Source organism: Trichosurus vulpecula, chromosome 3 (genome assembly GCF_011100635.1).
Source record: "Trichosurus vulpecula isolate mTriVul1 chromosome 3, mTriVul1.pri, whole genome shotgun sequence".
NCBI lineage: Eukaryota > Metazoa > Chordata > Mammalia > Diprotodontia > Phalangeridae > Trichosurus > Trichosurus vulpecula.
The window spans coordinates 309,517,421-309,537,936 of record NC_050575.1 but is presented as its reverse complement, the minus strand read 5'-3'; the positions used below and the strand labels follow the sequence as shown (position 1 = coordinate 309,537,936).

Sequence of the window (20,516 nt, the reverse complement as noted above, 5' to 3'; positions counted from 1 at the left end):
AAGAAAACTAATTATATTTACCAAGTAGAATTTAAATTATACTCTTTCCCTAGTAAGTTCTGAGCTAGGATCTGGAGAATCTGGCCAAAAGCAATTTCTTGAATTTTGGAGCGGGGTAGGGAACCAGGGAAGAAACTCTGGCCAATATTATTATTCTTTGAAAAAAAAATATCCCTTCAATTCTATTGAACAAGTGGCTCGCCATGGGAAGTACTTTCTCCCCTAAACTCCCCATCCTCTAAGCTTTAATTAATTGCCTCACTTGGTGACGAATTATTGTTCTTTTATTCCACAGATTGTTTTTTTCAAGTCTTGCCTTTTCTTAGCAGCCTAGAAGCTTTGTGAAAATGTATTTAATTTTGTTTGTTTTTTATGAAATTATTTAGTGTGGGGCTTTTCCCCTTTAATTTCCTGAGGAAAAACCACAAAAACCATACCAATTAAAAATTTATAATATTGTAGAAAGTAGATATGCTAAAGAAAGTGGTACAAGATAGAATATGTTAGGGGAACATGCTGTCCTGGGAAGGATGCTTTATTTGGAATCAGAAGACCCAGGTCCAAATTATGTCTATGTTACAACTTGTATGACTTTGAGAATGCCAGTTGACATTTCCCGGTCTTATTCTCCTCACCTATAAATGAGTAATTTGGATGAGAGGATATTTGAGTTTCTTTCTTGGCACTAATCAGATGGGTTTATAAGATGATAATAGCAGGTAAACCTTTAGGAGATTGTTAAAGGAATAAAATGAAAGTTGTTGGCCTTCCTTAGGGTGACACAAGGTAAAACAGGGCAACTGAGTCACTTTGATAGCATGTGGGGAGAAAACTGGTCTGGGAAGCAAAGGCTTGAGGTTCTGATGCTAGTTTGGTTCTGAGCTATGTAAATTTGAACAAGTATATAGGCAAGAGTGGGGTGTTTAGAAACAGGGAACCTTGATTAAAATCCTTGTTCCTCTCCTTACTAACTGGAGAATTATATTCGATTCACCTTAAACTATCTGAATATAACTTTTCTCGTCTTTAAGAAAGATGTAGTTCTTGCATTGTACTTATCAAGGGGCTATTGTAGGGAATATATATTGCAAATCTTAAAATCCTACTAGGAAAACAAGAACAACAAAACAATAACTAATAAGGCCAATATTTTTATATCCCAATATGTTTCTCCAATTTCAAACAGTGGTTAGTTTATTCATTAGAGAAATGGTCTACCAAATGTGAAATATAAAACAGGAACAAGATGATGACTTATCCTGGGACCATTTCTTTGCTGAATTTAATTGAATTGCCTTAGGAAGACTCTGAAGATCACCTGGTGGGATAACATACCACACACTGAGGTCCATTCTCTAAATAAACTGCCAAACATTCAAATTCTCCTGCACAGAGCGCAACTCCAATGGGCTGGCTACGTTATTCAAATGCAAAATATACACTTGCCCAAAAGACTATTTTACGAAGAACTCACAGAGGGCAAGCATTCACATGATGGTCAAAAGAAGCATTACAAGGACACTCTCAAGGTGTCTCTTGAGAACTTTGGAATTGATTATATCACATGGGAGACACTGGCACAGGGCTCCCCAGCATGGCATACCCTCATCAGAGAAGGGGCTGTGCTCTATTAGCAAAGCAGAATTGAAGTAGCTCAAAAAAAAAAACCCATGAGATGCAAAAATTTAGAAAACCCACTCCAAATGTTCACATGGACTATATGTGCCTGACATGTGGTAGAGGATTCCAAGCTTGTATTGGTCTGATTAGCCACAGTCAGACACATTGTAACTTGACTAACATAGTGGTGTCATTTTGGTCTTCTTGGAGAATGAAGGACAACAAATGAATTGATGACGAAAGAAATAACAAACAAAAGCAATCACAATTATAAGTAGAGTCATTCCATTTTTGGTGAAGCTATGGATGACCTTATACCCCAACATTTTTATCCATTTACAAAAACGAGTAATTTCATTCATCTGCCCAATAGTTCGCTGGACATAAAACATAAAGAAGAATAGTAGTGTCACAACTTAGGCCAGGATATCTTCTTTCATTAATTCCATAGAATATAATGATGCTGCTGATTTGAAATCAAGGTTATTTCTGTGGTGATACTGACATGAACATAATCATTATGTCAACAAAGAAGTGTCCAAAAAGTGTCTGAGTCAAGTAGATTTGTTTACAGAAATAGAAGAGTTTATAATGGCTATTAAGTTTTAAGTCATCACCACTAAAAATTATAAAAGATTCATCATTAAGAATCCCAGATTTATGGATTAATGCAGATTACATAAGGAAATGGTAGAAATCATATGAAATACCACTGTAGGCTATGAACATTTAGCACATATTGAATACTTAGAAAGATAGTACCTGGTAGTCACAAGTACTTATCAGAAATTCCTACACTACAACCATATATTTCAAAACATCATTGAGAATTCAATAAACAAACTGTATTAGAAGTTGATCTAATTACCCTGTTGATCAATAATTAATCAATTCCAACCAAAACCATTGCCCAAAATCTCTTGGGCCTAACACAGATCCATTCAAACTCAAGAGAAGTTTAAATAGGTATCTCTATAGAGGATTCTCATTATCTCCATGATTTGTGTAATGAAATAGTTTGAAAATATAGCAGCCTACCAGAAGAAATCGAAACTATGCAGTAATGGAATGAGGTACATATCATCCCTATCATCTTGTCAGCTACTGGAACTGTCCTGAAGGTGCTTTCAATAAAGCAACAGAAAATGAGTTTACATCCCAATAATTTTGTTCAATTGCAAAAATCATGTCTTTTATCCATCTATATAATAACTTGCAGAATGTTAAACATAAAATATTAATATTAAAATAATGAATTGTCCTAGAATCATTTCTCTCTGAATTCCATCCGAAAAGTTGAGAAAAATAAGATATCATCATCATTAACATCATCATCTTTTAGATTTTCTACTTGCAAGAAGGGAATTGGGGAGGGTGAAGGGGGAAAGCATTCATTAAGAGCCTACTACATACCAGGAACTCTGCTAAGCACTTTACAAATAATATCTCATTTGATTCAATAGTTAGAACTAAACCTGGAAGATGCCTTAGAGACAAATTAGATAAGATGCCTTCATTTCACAGTATAGAAAACAGATTCAGAAAAATCAGATGTCTTTCCTGGAGTTGCACACATAGTTAGAACCAAGTCTCTTGATGTGTAGCTTATATGTGAGAAGGAACTTTGAGCCTCTATGAACTTTTTTTCTAAATAATGAGGTCAGAGAAATGAGGGAATATATACATGATAAAGAAGTCTGGATTGATAGATTCTAGAGGTGAAGCTCAGGAGCTCCTGCATGTCATAAAGACAAAGACCTACCATTAAGTTTTATGGAACCGTGGGAACTTAAAGTTATGAAAGTATAAGAAAAAGAAAAGATTACTTTTCAAGGAGTCTTCAAGTTTGACTACAGATGAATGATACTGGATTAAAGTGATTCTTCAAGGAACATCAATCAATCAATGAATCAACAAGAATTTATTAAGCACTTGACTTTTGCCTTTGATTTTGTTAGATGCTGTGTATGCAAAGACAAAAATGAAATAGTCCATCCTCTCAAGACCTACATTCTGTGGAGGGGAACCATCAAATATGTATATAAAAATTTAAAAATGAACTTTTAATTGAATTTTTAAAAATGTGTTAATGCAGTTTTTAAAATGCACTTAATATATACCAACTGAATATGAGATAATTTGGGAGATAGAGTAGAAGGTGGGAACAGCTAGAGTTCAGCTTATATAAAGCAAAAGCTCCCCAGATAAGGATTTTCCAAATGTTAGCATAAGGCAAGTGTCAGAATTGATATAATGCCAAGACATAAGACCATATCATTTCCTATTTCTGTGTTAACCAAACAATAAAATACTTGGTTTTTGTAGATTAGAATACAATAGAACATCACCGAACATACTTAATAAGAGGAAAGGTTAAGACTGAATTATTGGAAGCCCAATTTATTTTTTAATGTTTTAGAAGGGGTATTCTTACAATTGAATACATATATCAGCTTCAGCAAGGTCAATGAGATGTTGTCTACCAAAGGTCCTTTGATAGTATACTTGAATGAATGAATAATGATTTATAATGAGCATATTCTACACTTGTGTGTAAAAGGGAACCTGAAAACATGCTTTTAAGTGAGATTATACATCTCTTCCATAATCTTCTTTATGCTATCAATTAGTAAACTAAACTGATATTTAAAAATTCTGAGTTAATGGAGGCCAAAATTATAAAATTTCATTGTAAATAGAAGTAACTATGAGAAAATAACACTGAGAGAAAAGGGAGGGCAAACTAAAATAATCTGTTCATGTCATATACATATATGTGTATGTTTGTGTATGTATATATACGTGTCTATGTGTGCGCATATATATACATATGGTGGTCTGGTTGTATATGGGAGATGGGTGAGTGGCTTCCTTCATTTCTACCTATTTCTATACTGGATGTACCATGTATCTTGAACTTTATAATGTCATGTGACTTGTAGAAACATCCTGTGGGATATACTAAGTTTAGTTGTAAAGGAAAGATTGGGTACATAGATTTTAGGCTCCAAGGCCTTCCTATGCCATAAACTCATTGACAGCTCTTTTAGCCTCACCATGCCTTTATGTATCTATCCATCCAACACAGTTGTACTGCTTCAGGATGAACAAATGAGGGAGGTTTGTGAGAAACCTTTCAAAGAACTATTAACAGGGAAGCCAGTATAATCCATCTCTGCAGCATAGAGCAGATGGAAGCAGCAACAATCAACCAAAAGGAGGAAAAGCCCATTTTTAATTCTCTTGCCCTCGTTAGGAAGGGCATAGTAATCTCAGGGATTATGTTAGTAGAGTGTGGTAGGAATGAGTTAATGACAGAAAATGATCTTTTCATCCTGCCCCAAGAGATGCAGCTGATACCAAGAATCATTTTTAGCAACAGTTTAGCTTCTCTTTGAATTTAGCATTCCCCTGGTTGTTTGCATCTGAAAATATTATTCATTTCCCTGGTACCAATTCAAACACAAAGAGAAACCAGCATTTTAAAATTCTGATAAGCAGGAGTTAGTTTACAGTTAGAGATTTTGAGCACACTGCTTTTGTGTGATAATATTTGAAATTTATTTCCACAAGTTATTGCACATTCATTTCGGGAGTTTTCATTGCAGAAAATTGCCAGAAGGAATGGATTTTGTCTTCTTCAGCTGGCAGAACAATTTTCCACCTGTCGCCCAAATATTTGATGAGAAGGATTATGTTGCAGACTCTGAAAGTTTATACTGTAGATCCATAGGAAGAGAGAGGGTCTGATGAAAGTACTATCCTGATATCAGAATCTGGCCCGCTAAAGTATCTCAGAAGCAGCGTGTGGATTTCCAGGCGTTAGAATGGTTTTGATAGACTGGGTACAAATTTGTGAGCAGCACAGTAAAAAAAAAAAAAATAGCTCTCAGGATGGTCAATAAAAGGTTCTATCCTTACAATAACTCCATTATACTGGGTGTTAACATAACACAATTGTGGCCTTGCCAAGTATCTGAATTAATTGCCTGCAGGGATTGCTGTTCATCACCCTAGTAAAGAGAAACAGAAAACAACATTGGTGCTAGAGTAGAGTTGGAATGACCAGTGAGCACCATGTTGAAATAATTTACCTTCACCATTAATTCACATATTCCTCTTTGTGTAGTTTGTGTTTGCCCATAGCCAGTGGAAGTTTCAAAAAACAGACTTTAAATATCTTCAAACAGTGGCCACAATCTACTAAATTCTCAAGAGAGAAATGTAAGGCTCTTTCACCCAAAGGAATCCCACATAAATTATTGATATCATTACTGTAAATACCTTCATTGTTAACATCAACATTGTTATTATCACATTTTTATCTTTGTTGATGGAGATAGCTAGGTGGCTCAGTGAACAGAGTGCTGGGCACAGAGTCAGGAAGACCTGAGCTCAAATCCAGCTTCAGACACTTACTAGCTGTATAACCCTGGACAAGTCACTTAACTTCTGTTTGCCTTATTCCACTGGAAAAGGAAATGGCAAACCACTCCAGTGTCTGCCAAAAAAAAAAAACCCACAGACAGTCTTGGCATGCTATGTTCTATGGGGTCACAAAGAGTCAGACACAACTGAACAACTAAATGACGACATCTTTGTTGATGAGGTTCAGATGGAAATGGTCTATGAACAATACCCCATCCTGCAGAAAAGGGATTCTTAATATTTTTTTTTCCTGCCATGAACACTTTTGATACACTGGTAAAGCCTATGGGAATTCTCAGCTTAATGTTTCTAAATGAATATAGCAGAATATGTAAGATTACAAAAAAAATTACATTGAAGTATTTTTCAACATTAAAATATGAAGTTATGGCGTACATTCTGGTTGCCCTGTTCCCCAGTCAGCCCTCCCTTCTGTCACCCCACTCCCCTCCCATCCCCTTTTCCCTTCCCCTCTTGTAGGGCAAGCTAAATTTCTACTCCCCATTGCCTGTGTATCTTATTTTCTAGTTACATGCAAAAAACTTTTTTTTTGTTGTTTTTGAACGTCTGTTTTTAGAAACTTTGAGTTCCATCTTGGACTGGGGGGGAGGGTAGAAATGGGGAGAAAATTTGTAATTCAAACTCTTGTGAAAACCAATGCTGAAAACTAAATATGTTAAATAAACAAATTAAATTTTAAAAAATATGAAATTATGTTGAAACATTTTTAAAGACAAGTTAATGGATCGTAGGTAAAAAAAAAATCCTGCTGTTGATATTCTTTCATATAATGTCCTAAAGACTATCGCACAGAACACAAAAATGCTACTTTTTAAAATTAAATGAGATTATTGAGCCCATATTCTGTAGGTTCATGAAAACATTTTGGGAACAATTGCTTGTAATAGACAGCATAACGGGGATGGAATATATAAAATTATTCTATTGTCCCATGCTTTTAATTTCTTCTCGTAGGTCTCAATGTCTTGAAAGCTTTTCATGACATAGCATTTGGGGCTTATGAATATGGCATCACTTATCAAAATCATTTGGTATAAAAATCATTTGATATCCAAATTTTTGTGTTTTTATTGTATAATGTACACATGGCCAACAATCCCATCTTCAATGATGTTCTTGTTCCAGAACAGTTAATTTGATAAATTCTTAAGGATATTTTGATTTTCATATTGGTAGCAGAGGGATTTCTCAACTCTTCGTTTATAAAGGATAACAAAATTATGATGAATAATTCTAGCACCTGATGACATCTTTCTGGTTAACTAGTTAGGTTTACTATATGATGCACCATTTCCACTAATAATCCATACCAGTCTTCTTACAGATAACATCTCTGTAAGTGTGGCAACATCCTTAATCTTAATCACTATACAAATTTCTTCATTTCCATTCTTTTAATTGTAATGACTATGACATTTGTTTGACACATCTCTTTTTGGCATCATGCCATTTGAATTCATATGACTGTCTCTCATGGAGTATCTTTTAATGCCATGCTCATATCTTAGCCATCTGATAGGCTCCTATCAGAGATAAACAGCTTTTGGTTACCATGGACAAATCCAGTGATACACACCTATTTTTAGCTTTGATTCTTGCTTTGTGAGTAAGATCTATTTGTTTCAAAGGTATTTCAACAAGTTTTTATGCTGTTTATTGAGTGTTCTGAGGACATCTATCAATCTTCTTCCTCCTTGTTAACAGGAAAATGTTAAACTTTCTACTGCTACCTTGGGGTAATCAGCCCTGTGTTTTAATAACATTTTATAGGATTGTTATTATTATTAGCAATAGTAGTTGCAATGGTGATGATGGTGGTATTTTGATCTAGATCTGTAATTCCATTTGTCCGTCAACAATAATTTTTTACCTGCTTACTTTGTGCCAGGTACTGTATAATTTCTGGAAATATAAATGTAAGCAGAAAGACAGTTTTCCCCACAAGGAGTTTACATTATAATGGGGAATATAACTCATAAAAGGAAATTGTAAAGACCAGGAAGAAGGTACTTGGGATAGGGGCATGATGAATAAGTCTAGAGGAGTGCAGCCTGGTGGGAAAAATTGTGCAGATAATATCCAATGAGATCACTCCATCAGATCAGGAGCTGTACTTTAATATTTTTAAAGAGGTACCTGGAACTTTGAGAAGTGCCTTGCCAGATTTACAGAGCCAGCATAAATTAGAAACATGTATTGAGTACAAGTTTAACTGACTCTGAGTTCGGCTTTCTATCTACCATCATGCTGCTTCTCATAATTATGATTTCTACTGATTACTATAGTTATTATTGCTAATATATAAACAAATACGATTTCTTCAATTTAGAAAATGCCTAGGCAGGAACTCCACTAAAGATAGCTTACAAATCCCTAGCTGTCTATGATTTAGGAACTAAATCCCAGGAAGGTGCATGAGACAATTAGAGATTTAGTAACTCACCCAGGATCACATAGCTAATAAATGTCACAGTTAGCACTTAAATGTCTCCAAGCCCCAAATTCTACAAATATATTCTGATGCATCTACTATTTTTCTAATAAAATGTATCATTATTACTTCTGATACTGTTATATACTTCTATCAAAAAAGGAAGGGTCAAGAATATGCTTTCTCGATTTCCCGTATTTAATTAGTAAGACATGTGAAAGGTAAAGCTATTCCCAAGGTCATAGTCACTCAGAAGCCAAGCCAGGAATTAAATTTAATTCAGACTCTGGATACCTGCCAATCAGAAGACATCAAAGTTCTCCCCAAGGGTTTACAATATCTGCACTCTGAGGTCACTCTTACATGTTGCTCCCAAAGTCTCAAATCTTGTTAGTGTCACCTTGACTCTTTCTTCCATTCTGCAGGGGCTACTCTTATCTTTCTGTAGCAAATCACACTTTTCACCCTGTGTCCCTTGACTCCCTTTTCTACATTATCTGCATTTCATCCTTCAACTCATGTTTCTATTTCAGACCTCACACCTTCCCTTGTGCTATATGTACTTTTGGAAAGCTTCTCTTCCCTATCCGACTTCACCAATCCCCTCTTCCTTCCCCATTTGGAGATCTTCTAAAATCGAAATTCCACCTCCTCCGCAAAAGTCTTTCCTGACTCTGTGGAAGCGAGGCACAGAATTCCCACCCCCATTTGCAGTCTCAGCTCTAGAGATACATGTTTCCCAACTCAGGAATATGCTCACAATGCTTTTCATGTATTCCCCTTTGTGGTTAAGAATAAGAATCACTCCAATTTATATAGCATGCTGCAGTATTTCAAAGCATTGTCAATGTCTTGCACCTCATTTGATCCTTACTCCAGACCAGTATAGTTGGCAGGGAAGATGATATTATGCCTTCTTATAAGGAAATGGAGGTTTAGAGAGGTCAAGTGATTCGCCTGAGATCATAATGACCTCAAAAATTAGATTTCTAGTCTATTGCTCTTTGGCATACTTAATGAGAATGTTTGTGTCTCTCTGTCAGTCACTCCTTTAAATCTGCAAGTTTCTGGAAGGACTTTCCTTACCAAACATGTTTTGTCAAGTGCCTAAAAAGCGTCTTCCACAAGGCAATGGCTATTACGATTTAGAGCAGGAGTCGGCAAACTAGTTCCATAGGCCAAAGCTATGAGCTAAGGATTAGCTAAGCATGATTTTTACAACTTTATTTTAAAATTTACAAAATATTCTTAGCTCATGGGCCATATAAAAACAGGTGGCAGGCAGCAGTTGGCCTGTAGGCTGTAGTTTGCTGACCCCCAATTTAAAGAAAATGATGACTATTAAGTTCCATATTCCCACAGATTTTATACTGCATCTTTCTTCCTCATCACTTTTTTGGTGAGATACTCTTCATTAAGTCCCATATTTCAATAGAAAGATATACCTTATAATTTTATAAAAATATAATTTATAATAAAATTTATGGTTGGATAACCACTGGAAGAAATGACCAGATATCATTTTTAAGGTGAATTATAGTCTACAAAATGCAAGTTTCTTCAAGGTTTGATAGTAATCCTTATTTTTGTTTAGAAGTGCACTTTTGGATCTTCCTGGACAAAAAGTATTTGGGACCTCTTAAACAAAGTCATCTTGAAACATTACTACTTCTTTCTGAGCTGTCTCTCAAATTAACTAGGTGTGACCATTTAAAGATTCACACCTTCAACTGGAGTCCTCCCTTCAACATCCATTACATGTACTCTGTGGATAGAGCACCGTGTTAGGAACTGAGTGAGAAGTAATATTTATATTCGATAGAATCACTGCTGTCATGGGACTTTTAGTGTAGTAGACACAATACACATGACTGTAATATACAACATTAATTAATGATTTAGAAAAATATAAAGCAAATTGATTTGGGATGCCCAAGGGCAGATTACTATTAAGACTTCATGCACTGGGTAGATTTTAAGTGAAACTTTAATGATGGATCATAATTCTACAGGAAGGCATGGAAATTAAGGGCCTTCCAAATTAGGATACTATATTATCCAAGAAAGGTACAGAATGACTATAATGATCAGTAGACAATTATTAAGAACATACTATGTGCCAGGCACTGTGCTAAGCACTGGGGATACTAAAAAAAGATAGTCCCTGCCCTCAAGAAGCTCACAATATAATATGAAGACAATACGGAATATATACATATATATGCACATATGTATGTATATGTGTTTGTGTGTGTGTGTGTGTGCGTGTGTGTGTGTGTGTGTATACAAAGACAGATCTATACAGGATAAACAGAAATCAATTAACAGAAGGAAGACACTAGAATTAAGAGGGTTTGCGGAGGCTGCCTGTGGAAGATGAGATTTTAACTGGGACTTAAAGGAAGCTAGAGAGACCAGTAGACATGAAGGAAGGGGATCGTTCTAGGCATTGGGGATAGCCAGAAAAATATTCAGAGCTGAGAGTGTCTTGTTCATGGAACAGATGGGAGACCAGTGTCACTGATCAAGAGACAAAATCAGAGATCAAGGTGAAAAAAGACTGGAAAGGTAGGAGGGGGCTGGGTTATGAAGGGCTTTCAGTGGCAAATAGAGATGGGGGGGAGGTCCGTGCTCCCTCTAGCAATTCCCCAAGAGTCCATGTTAAAGAGCTGGTGTTGATCTGTTTGGTCAATCATGTTTCCTTATCCAAGAATATCTGCACCAATGAAACCACAGGTTCAATCCCTATCCTTTACATTCATGTATCAGAATGTATTTAGCCATTTCTCAGTTAATGGTCCCTCACTTTGTTTTGAAGAGTTTGCTTCCACAAAAAAATTCTATATTTTGAAATATAGGGCCTTTCTGTATTTGAACACTTAGGATATATGCATATTTGTGGGATCCCTTGGTCAAATAATAGCGTATGGAAATTTTAGGTCTTTTTATCATAATTCCGATTTGTTTTCCAGAATTTTGGAACAATTCACAGCTTCACCAATAATGTAGTAGCATGATTGTCTTGCAAAAGTCCTCCCATTGTAGAATATTTTCATCTTTTGTCATCTTTGTCAACTTTCTGAGTATGGTACAAAAGCTTAGAGTTGTTTATTTTCATTTGAATTTCCCATATTATTAGTGATTCAGGATAATCTTCCATATGGTTGTTAATAGTTTCCAATTCTTGGAGCATGGCTTATATCTTTTTCTACCACATATCCACTGGGGAATTGTATTTGGTCTTATATATTTGTTTTAATTCCCTACATAATTTTGATATTATACATTTATTAAAGATATTTGATACAGTTTTCTATATTATCATAGGGCATTTGTTTTGTCTGTGAAAATTTTTCTCAATGTCATATATTTTGAATCGCCTAATTTACCCTTTCTGACCTTCTTTGTCCCTTGTATAGTTAAGAAGTCTCCCTCTTAGGCATTCTTATGAAGGTCACTCCATTTCTCTCCATTCCTCCATTTTATTTTTTTTATTATACGAATGCTCATATTTAGCTTGTATATTCTTTTAGAATTTATTCTGGTACATGGTATAAGAAGCTGATTTAAATAAGCTTTTTTCCCCCCAGACTGCTTTCCAGTTTGTTTTTTTTTTCAGAAATTCTTGTCAAGTAGAGAGTCTGTCCCCAAAATGCCACTAGTAAATTTTTGGCTAAGGAGTGAAATGACTAGATTATGCAGAAAGATTAAATTAGCAGGAGAAGAGAAGGAAAGGGAAGGAAATAAGCATTTATACAATGATTACTATGTATATTATATATTTGATCCTCATAATACCCCTGGGGGTGAGTGCTGTTATCTTCCATACTTTATGGTTGATGAAACAGAAGCAAAAAGAGGTGAAGTGATTTGCCCAGTCACACATCAATAGTAATTGTCTGAAGTTGGATTTGAATTCAGGTCTTTCTCACTCAGTGTGGTGCAGTAAAAAAGAGTGATGGATTTATGATGAGCTTAATTCCTGGCTCTGCCACTTGCTACTTGTAGGACTTTTGTTAACCCACTTAACCAGTCTCAATCTCAATTTTCTCAATTCTTCAATAAAGAAAGGAGATTGACTACATAACTTCAGGGGTCCTTTCTGACCCCAAATTTAGAGTCCTGTGATCAGTGAGACAAGCCAATAATGTGTCGGTTAATATGGACCCTTAGTAGATAAATAAGTTTTTCAATGATATCTATATTCTGTGTTTATGTCTTGAAATAATTTTACCATTCAAAACACATAAAACTGTGCATTAAAAGGATACCATAGTGAGAAGAGGCCTAGTTTCAAAAAAACTTTGGATTGAAAGGTTTCCCACTCAAACTTTAAGCCTTCAGTTTATGTTATCCTCATTAGGTCTTTTCTCCTCCTTTAAAAAAATACATTATAATGCTATAGTTCTGCTTTTTGTGTTAACTGACAAGGAAAACTCCACTGATCTAAAAAATGTTCTAAATTTACAAATGTCTAAATTCCTATTTTTAAGAATTCTTCTTTTCTTTCTCCTCCTTCTTCTCCTCCCTCTTCCTCTTCCTCCTGCTACACCTCCTCCTCCAAATGTTATTCATCTGCCACTTACTGGCCAAATCCTACCACTGATCATGTATACAAAAGCTTTGACCTGCTCTGTTTCTGATGTTGGCAGTTTACACCTCCACAGGCAGTGTAGTAGTCTTCTACTCACCCCAGCTCACCATATTACTGCTGGACTTACTGCAGTCACCCATCAACTTTAATCCTATTGAAACTCAGTACTTCTTAGTTCAGCCAGTCTCAGCTCTATGCAGTAGCAGAAATTGCAAGCATCTGGCCACAATGCCTTGCACACATATTTTCAAACTGTGCTACAACTTTGCCTTCTTGATTACCCCAAGACGTATCTGAGGAAAGAAAGTTTTAAATGGTGACTATTAAAAGTTGGTTTTTGTCATTCGGAGGAATGGAGAGAAATGGAGTGATCTTCATAAGAATGCCTAAGAGGGAGACTTCTTAACTATACAAGGGACAAAGAAGGTCAGAAAGGGTAAATTAGGTGATTCAAAATATATGACATTGAGAAAAATTTTCACAGACAAAACAAATGCCCTATGATAATATAGAAAACTGTATCAAATATCTTTAATAAATGTATAATATCAAAATTATGTAGGGAATTAAAACAAATATATAAGACCAAATACAATTCCCCAGTGGACATGTGGTAGAAAAAGCCATGCTCCAAGAATTGGTCATTTAAGAGTTATTTTTGTTCATCATTTGAATAGCACTCTTTATTAGAATTCAGGCTTAAAGACTGATGAATATTTTGAGTTCCTGGAGTGGGTGAGTCCTGTGTGGGACAGTGACCCTTCCCCAAATTAAATTCAGAGGCTTCTCAAGGTAGAAAGTAGAAAGGAATTTTGTTTTACATATATTCAGTCTGAATAAATGGACATGTCCCCTGAACAGAGTACAGGAGAGTACAAAGGAATCAGATGGACACCAGTCCTTCTATTGGCTTTCCCTTCTAGTCTCCTGCCAGGCTCTTCATTGGCCAGATACAACCCCCTGACTGCCTACATCATGCCATCCTCAAATGGCTCATTTAATCATGTGCACAAGCCTCTGACCTTTCACCCGAGGACCTGAGGCCTGGTTTCTGCTAGATCAGAGCTTTGAGTGGAAGTAGTTCCAATCAGTCACCTGACTTACATTCTGCTAAAGCTGGGGTGGGGGAGGGGTAGAAGGACACCCTCAACTCTGTGGAAACAAAACCCTTCCCCCCATCTCTTACAGTCCCAACACTCCATGCCAATCAAAGAACCCTGAAATCTACTCTTTCTTTTTTCCTTCCTTCCTTCTTTTTTGCCTGCCTTCCTTCCTTCCTTCCTTCCTTCCTTCCTTCCTTCCTTCCTTCCTTCCTTCTTTTTTGCCTGCCTTCCTTCCTTCCTTCTTTCCTTTCTTTTTTTTTTTCTTTCTTTCTTTACCTTCCCTCTGATCACATCAGTATCATACCCTTAGCTTCTAGTGCTCTGCCCAAAGGAAATTTTTATCTCTGAAACAATGCAAGATAACTTAGGGTTTATGTCTAAATCCCTTTTTTTTTTCTTAAGAACAGTGCCTTAACCCAAATCACTCTGGTTCTCATTGATTGGCCAACAATAGGTCCAAGCTCAAGCTGCACTTGATCATTGTTTGGGCTCTGATTAGTTAAGAGTGAATGTAAATAGCAATTGTTTCTGTTTTGGCTAGAAACCCTAAGGGTGTTCCCCTCCCCGATTTTTTTAACTAGGTAAAAGAGGGTATTCTCTGCCTTATTTCTCACTTCTTACCTATCCTTAATCACAGGATGAGCAATGCCTCTTTCTAAATAAGACCTGTTAAAGACCTTGGCCTAAGAAGGCCAAGGTCTTCCACTGGGTCCAGGGTCATCACCAGTCATCCTAATCTATATCTTGCCACTGGACCCAAATGGCTCTGGAGGAGAAAGTGAGACTGGTAACTTTGCACAGCCCTCCCTCACTTATATTTGATTCAATTGCGTGTCATAGCATCATCTCCTTGATGTCATGGTCCTCTTCAAAAACAAAGGACAAACAACAACAACAACACACACACACACACACACTCATACTCACACACTCCTGCACACTCATATACACATATACATACATGCACACACAAACATACGTACACACATATACATATACATATATAATTTTAACACTTTTTAATTTTGAATTTCAACTTCTCTCCCTGCCTCTCACCCCTCCTCCACCCATTGAGAAGGCAAGCTATATATCAATTACAGATGTGAAATCATGCAAAACATATTTCCATATTCATGTTGCAACACAAAGCACATAAAAATTAGAAAGTGAAGAATATTTTCAGTATGTACTCAGAGTTCATCAGTTTTCTTTCTGGAGGTAGATAGCATTTTTTGTTATAAGCCTTTTGGAATTGTCTTAGGTCGTTGTATTGATCAGAATAGTTGAGACTTTCACAGTTAATCATCTTTATAATATTGCTCTTACTGTGTACAGGGATCCCCTGGTTCTGCTCATTTCACTCTGTATCAATTCATATAGGTTTTCACCAAAACCATCCTACTTGTCATTTCTTATAAAACAATAATATTCAATCAAGATCCTATGCCACAACTTGTTCAGTCATTCCCCAGCTAGTAGACATCTCCTCAATTTCCAGTTCTTTGCCACCACAAAAAGAGCTGCTATCAATTTATTTTTTTATATGGGTCTTTTTCCTTTTCTCTGATCTCTTTGGGATACAGACCTAGTATTGGTATTGCTGCATCAAAAGCTACTCACAGATTTATAGTCCTTTGGGCATGGTTCCAAATTGTTCTCCGGGATGATTGGGCCAGTTCACAACTCTACCAATAGTACATTAATGCATCTTTTTTTCCACATCCTCTCCAGCATGTGTCATATTCTTTTTCTGTCATGTTAACTAATCTGATAGGTGTGAGGCGGTTCCTCAGAGTTGAAGAAATTGCTCTTTCTATATCACTATGCCATCCCTTTTTAAATCAACTTAACATTTTGGAATCTGAGATATGTAAAATATTCTGTCGCTTTCTCAAATTTCATTTTAATTGGGTGGAAAAGCAATGATTTACATCAAATGTATATAGTTATAGTACAATTAAGTTTAGCTATTTAAAACACACACACATATGCACAAAACCATCCAGTTCTGTCTGTCCTATGTTCATAAAGAACCTATAAATATGGTCTGTTATATTTTACGTATCCCAAATATAACTGACATTTGTTTCATTAGACATTACATTCTTCTGTGAATCACTGAACTGTGACAGTTGCTCAGTAGTAAAGTTCTTGCCTGTGATGATGCGGTGGAGGTGGGAAAGAAGGGGGATGGAGAGGCCCCTTTAAGTGTGTATGTGTATGGTGGGGGATGGTAGGGGTGAGATTCTCAGAGGGTCAGCCTTAGAGTCAGGAAGGACTCCGTTGAATTCCCTACTATTATACCTACTAGCCATGTGACCATGGGCAAGTCACTTAATGTCTTAGTGTTCCAGGTAACTCTCAATAATATTTAAAGGAGACTTCCCAATCTGCACCAGTGGAAGGAGGTTTTACACAAGCAGTTTCCCACAGGGAGGGATACAGACAGTCACATCTTAGATTGAAGATAGATAAATAGACAGACAGATAGATAGATAGATAGATAGATGATAGATAGATGGATGATAGATATACATATAGACATGCATGTATATCAGCATATGTCCATACATGCACACATATAATATTAAATATGGATGCACATATACATACATATGTGTATATGTACATATATGTGTATATGTATATTATATTATATAGCTCATGAGCACTACAGATTATATGTGATATATAAACATATGTATATATATTTGTATGTATACGTAGATAATAGATATGTGTGTATATAGCACATAGATATACAATCAAGTTCTTGGTCTAATGAATTTCTACTTTTTAAAGAAAGAGCTTGCAAACCTGCATTTGCAGCAGACCAGGAAGTTCAAGCAAATCCAGGACCTACATCCATCTTGAAGGTTTGTTCTTTCCCTCCAGTCATAACAAGTGCAGCACATTCTTCAGAAAGTGACTCTCAGAGTCCTTGGACACTGGAGTTATAATAAGACGGGGGGTTTGCCTCATCAATCTCACATGCTTCTGTAATGTGAATGCTGTCGAGGAAGCACTTAGTACCTCTGAAGCAAGTGACTTCTGAGATTGGTTGATCATTTTGCCTGCTGTCCCCCTCCTTCTTTTGTATCTTTAGAGTACAGAGGGTGTTTAGAAAGGAAAGAAATACTGTTTTGTGCTGTGTTGATATTTACACAGTCTCTGGTCTTAGTTGTAGGAGAGATATCTGATATATAATGGGGTTATTTCCAAGAGGACTTTTAACAGTTGAGAGATGTAGGATTAGAAATAAGTTCCCCTTTTTTCTCCCAGTATGAGAGACTCTGAGTTTTCACACCATGACGCCTAGGAAAAGAAAATTAACAAGGAGCGACTACTTGTTACACCAATTCACATTATTTTTGAGTTATCAATATCCAAAGTAAGTTTTTAAAATTATTATTGCACTTATAGCAAGGGTGCTAAACATGTATGTGCATGTTCCTGTGTTTGTGTGTGAGAGAGAGAGACAGAGAGAGACAGAGACAGAGAGAAAGTGAGAGAGAGAGATGGACCCCCTTGGAAGTTTGGTGAAGTCACTTCACAATTGTCTTTTTAACATCTATAAAAATAAAATATATGGGCTCAGGAAGGAAACCAATTATATTAAAATACAAATAAGTTCCCAGACCACAAATTAAAAATTCTTGGCTTAGAGAAACACAGTTTGCGCCAGTGCATTTAATTTATGTACTTCAGACATCGACCTCAGAAGCCTCATTGAGGCATGAAGGTTACCTTGGTTTCAAAAATCTTTGCCTGGTGAGTATAAACTTTAATCTCAATATCTTGGAAGGACTTTGAGTACAGACCCAGTGATATACCAGTGTGGGTGAATGTGTCTGCTGTCCCACGGCCAACCTAGCTAAGTTCAAAGGGTCTCATCGCCAGAATGTTAGCTGCTAAAAAGTACACTATTTCTTTTTTTGAAACCACAGAAGCTCACAAAGATGATCTACTAAACTATAGTAAACTGTTAAGCGGTAGCTCACCAAGTAAAGTCAAAACCTGTTATTGTGATAGTCAAGGTCCTCTGCGGTCTGACACCTCTAACTGTCCAGGCTTAACTCATTTGACTCCCTGTGCTTCAACAAACAGAATTGCCACTCTTCATGCCTAATGCCCAATATGTTGCCACTTTGTTGCCTTTATTCACGATTTCTATCCTGGAATATTCTCACTTTCCTTGCCTGTTAAGATTTTAGCCATCCGTTAAAGAGATGTTCTTCACATTGGAGTCTACAGGCTCTTTGGTGGCTTCTACACCAGGGAGGCTAGCCCTGACCAAAGAGTTATGAGATCGGCCATTTGGAGAGCGGAAAGACAGGTCCTAGCCTCCCGTGCCAGAAAAGACGGTCTTAGGGTTTGTCTCTCACACAGCCACAGTTAGCTTTATCCCTCAACACCTTCCCAAGCAGTCCCTTCATTCTGTTGGATCAGCTCCCAGCTTTTTCCCAGCCTGCATCCTGGATCATTTCATGACCTCGTTGGGTACTTCTTGGACAATAGGTTTTGATCTTTTATACAATGCTTGGCATGTAAGAGCAACGCCTGCCTCTTTTCTTTTCGGACTGGAAAACAAGAATCACAAAGGATGAGCCACCACTGACAGAATGTAGTTCAGATATCACACTAACTTTTCCACCACACCCACTCATCTTGAAAATTCCTTATGCTGTTGAAGATGCCACCATCTCTGCAGACTCCATATGATCACAACTTGAATATCTTCTTTTTATTACATCAGCTAGATAACACAGTGGATAGAACCCTAGGCCTACAGTCAGAAAGACCTGAGTTCAAATCCAGCCTCAGACACTTGCTATCTGTATGAGCCTGGGCAGGTCATTTCATTTCTATCTGCCTCAGTTTCCCCAACTATAAAATTAGGATAATAATAGCACCTATATTCCCAGAGTTGTTGTGAGGACCAAATGAGGTGGTATCTGTAAAGCATTTGGCACACTACTAGGCACATAATAGACATTTCATAAATGCTTGTTTTCTTCTTTCCTGAATTCTTCATCCTACAGCCATATTTGCAATCTTGTCACTTCAACCTCCATATCTATTGATCTTTACTCACATAAGCACCACTGTGGTTCAGATCCTCGTCATCTTTTGCTTAGATTATCGTAATAACTTCCTAATTGGTTTTCTTGTATTAAGTTTATTCCCCATTCCATTCCATCCATTACAAAATTGTCAAAGTGATTTTCCTAAAATTAAATCTGGCCATATTACTCCTCCACTCAGTAAAATCTAGTGATTCTTTCTAGGATCAAATATTATTTCATGTTCATATCATCCTTTCCTAATTTAGTTTTTGCGTAACTTTTAAAAATATTAGCGTGCTCATACATGTACATAATTTTAGAAATAGGTATATATACATATCTTAAGAGTTCATGCTCGGAGGTGACCCCAGGAGCCGCGGCTCAGGCTCAGGCCTCAGAGGCGGCCGTCGCGATGGGTTCGCACCTGACTCGGCGCTACTTCTGGGACGCGGAGGCGGAGCCCGATCCGTTGCACATGCCCACCTTTCCTCCGGATTACAGCTTCCAGGGACGCAAGGAGCGAGTGATGGTGGCCACACAGCAGGAAATGAATGATGCACAGCTGCTGCTGCACCACCGGGATTACTGCGCTCACCATCTCATCCGACTACTCAAGTGTAAGCGGGACAGCTTTCCCAACTTCCTGGCCTGCGGCCATGAGAAGCACGTCTGGGACCTCTGCGAGCACCAGGACTATGTGGGTCGTATGAAAGAGTTTGAGCGAGAACGGCGTTTGCTGGCACGACAAAAGCGGCGGGCGAAGAGTGAAGCTTCAGAGCCAAAATAGCCACAATTATACGGAGACCCCAGCTCTTTTCCCCCTGTACCAGCTGGATAAATAAATACTGTTTTGACCTTCCAGGCCCACTCAAAGGCCGATGTTTGCCATCACAAACACTAGCCATCTGTATACTTGGGGCCTCAGGTCTTCCCTAAGTGGCCCCCACCCCTAACTCTCCCCTCCAGCAGGCTCCCTCTGGTGCCTAAGACCTGGGAGGAGACAAAGGATAAACATAGGGTATGGATGGCCCTTGAAGCCTGAGCTCTCCCTAGTGACCATCCTGAACTTTATAAGGTTTCTCTGCTTTTAGCCATACCATGATTAGAGGAGCCCTCCAGCAAACACTTAGGCTTATATTTCTAATATTTGTGTCTCCTCTTAACTTCCTCAAGGTAGGTAGGCATCCTGATGCTTATTTTCCATGATATACCAAGGAAAGGACTTCAGCATGCTGGGTGAGGCTTCCGTGTAA

General features: G+C 37.2%; 1 protein-coding gene across 1 annotated transcript; it reads left to right on the top strand.

The window, feature by feature from the left end:
- Positions 1 to 19,627: 19,627 nt before the first annotated feature.
- LOC118844226 (NADH dehydrogenase [ubiquinone] 1 beta subcomplex subunit 7-like) lies at positions 19,628 to 20,130 on the top strand. Its single transcript, XM_036752072.1, has one exon. It carries the CDS (start codon positions 19,676 to 19,678, stop codon positions 20,048 to 20,050), a length of 375 nt encoding a protein of 124 aa, XP_036607967.1. The 5' UTR covers positions 19,628 to 19,675; the 3' UTR covers positions 20,051 to 20,130.
- The last annotated feature ends 386 nt before the right edge of the window (positions 20,131 to 20,516 follow it).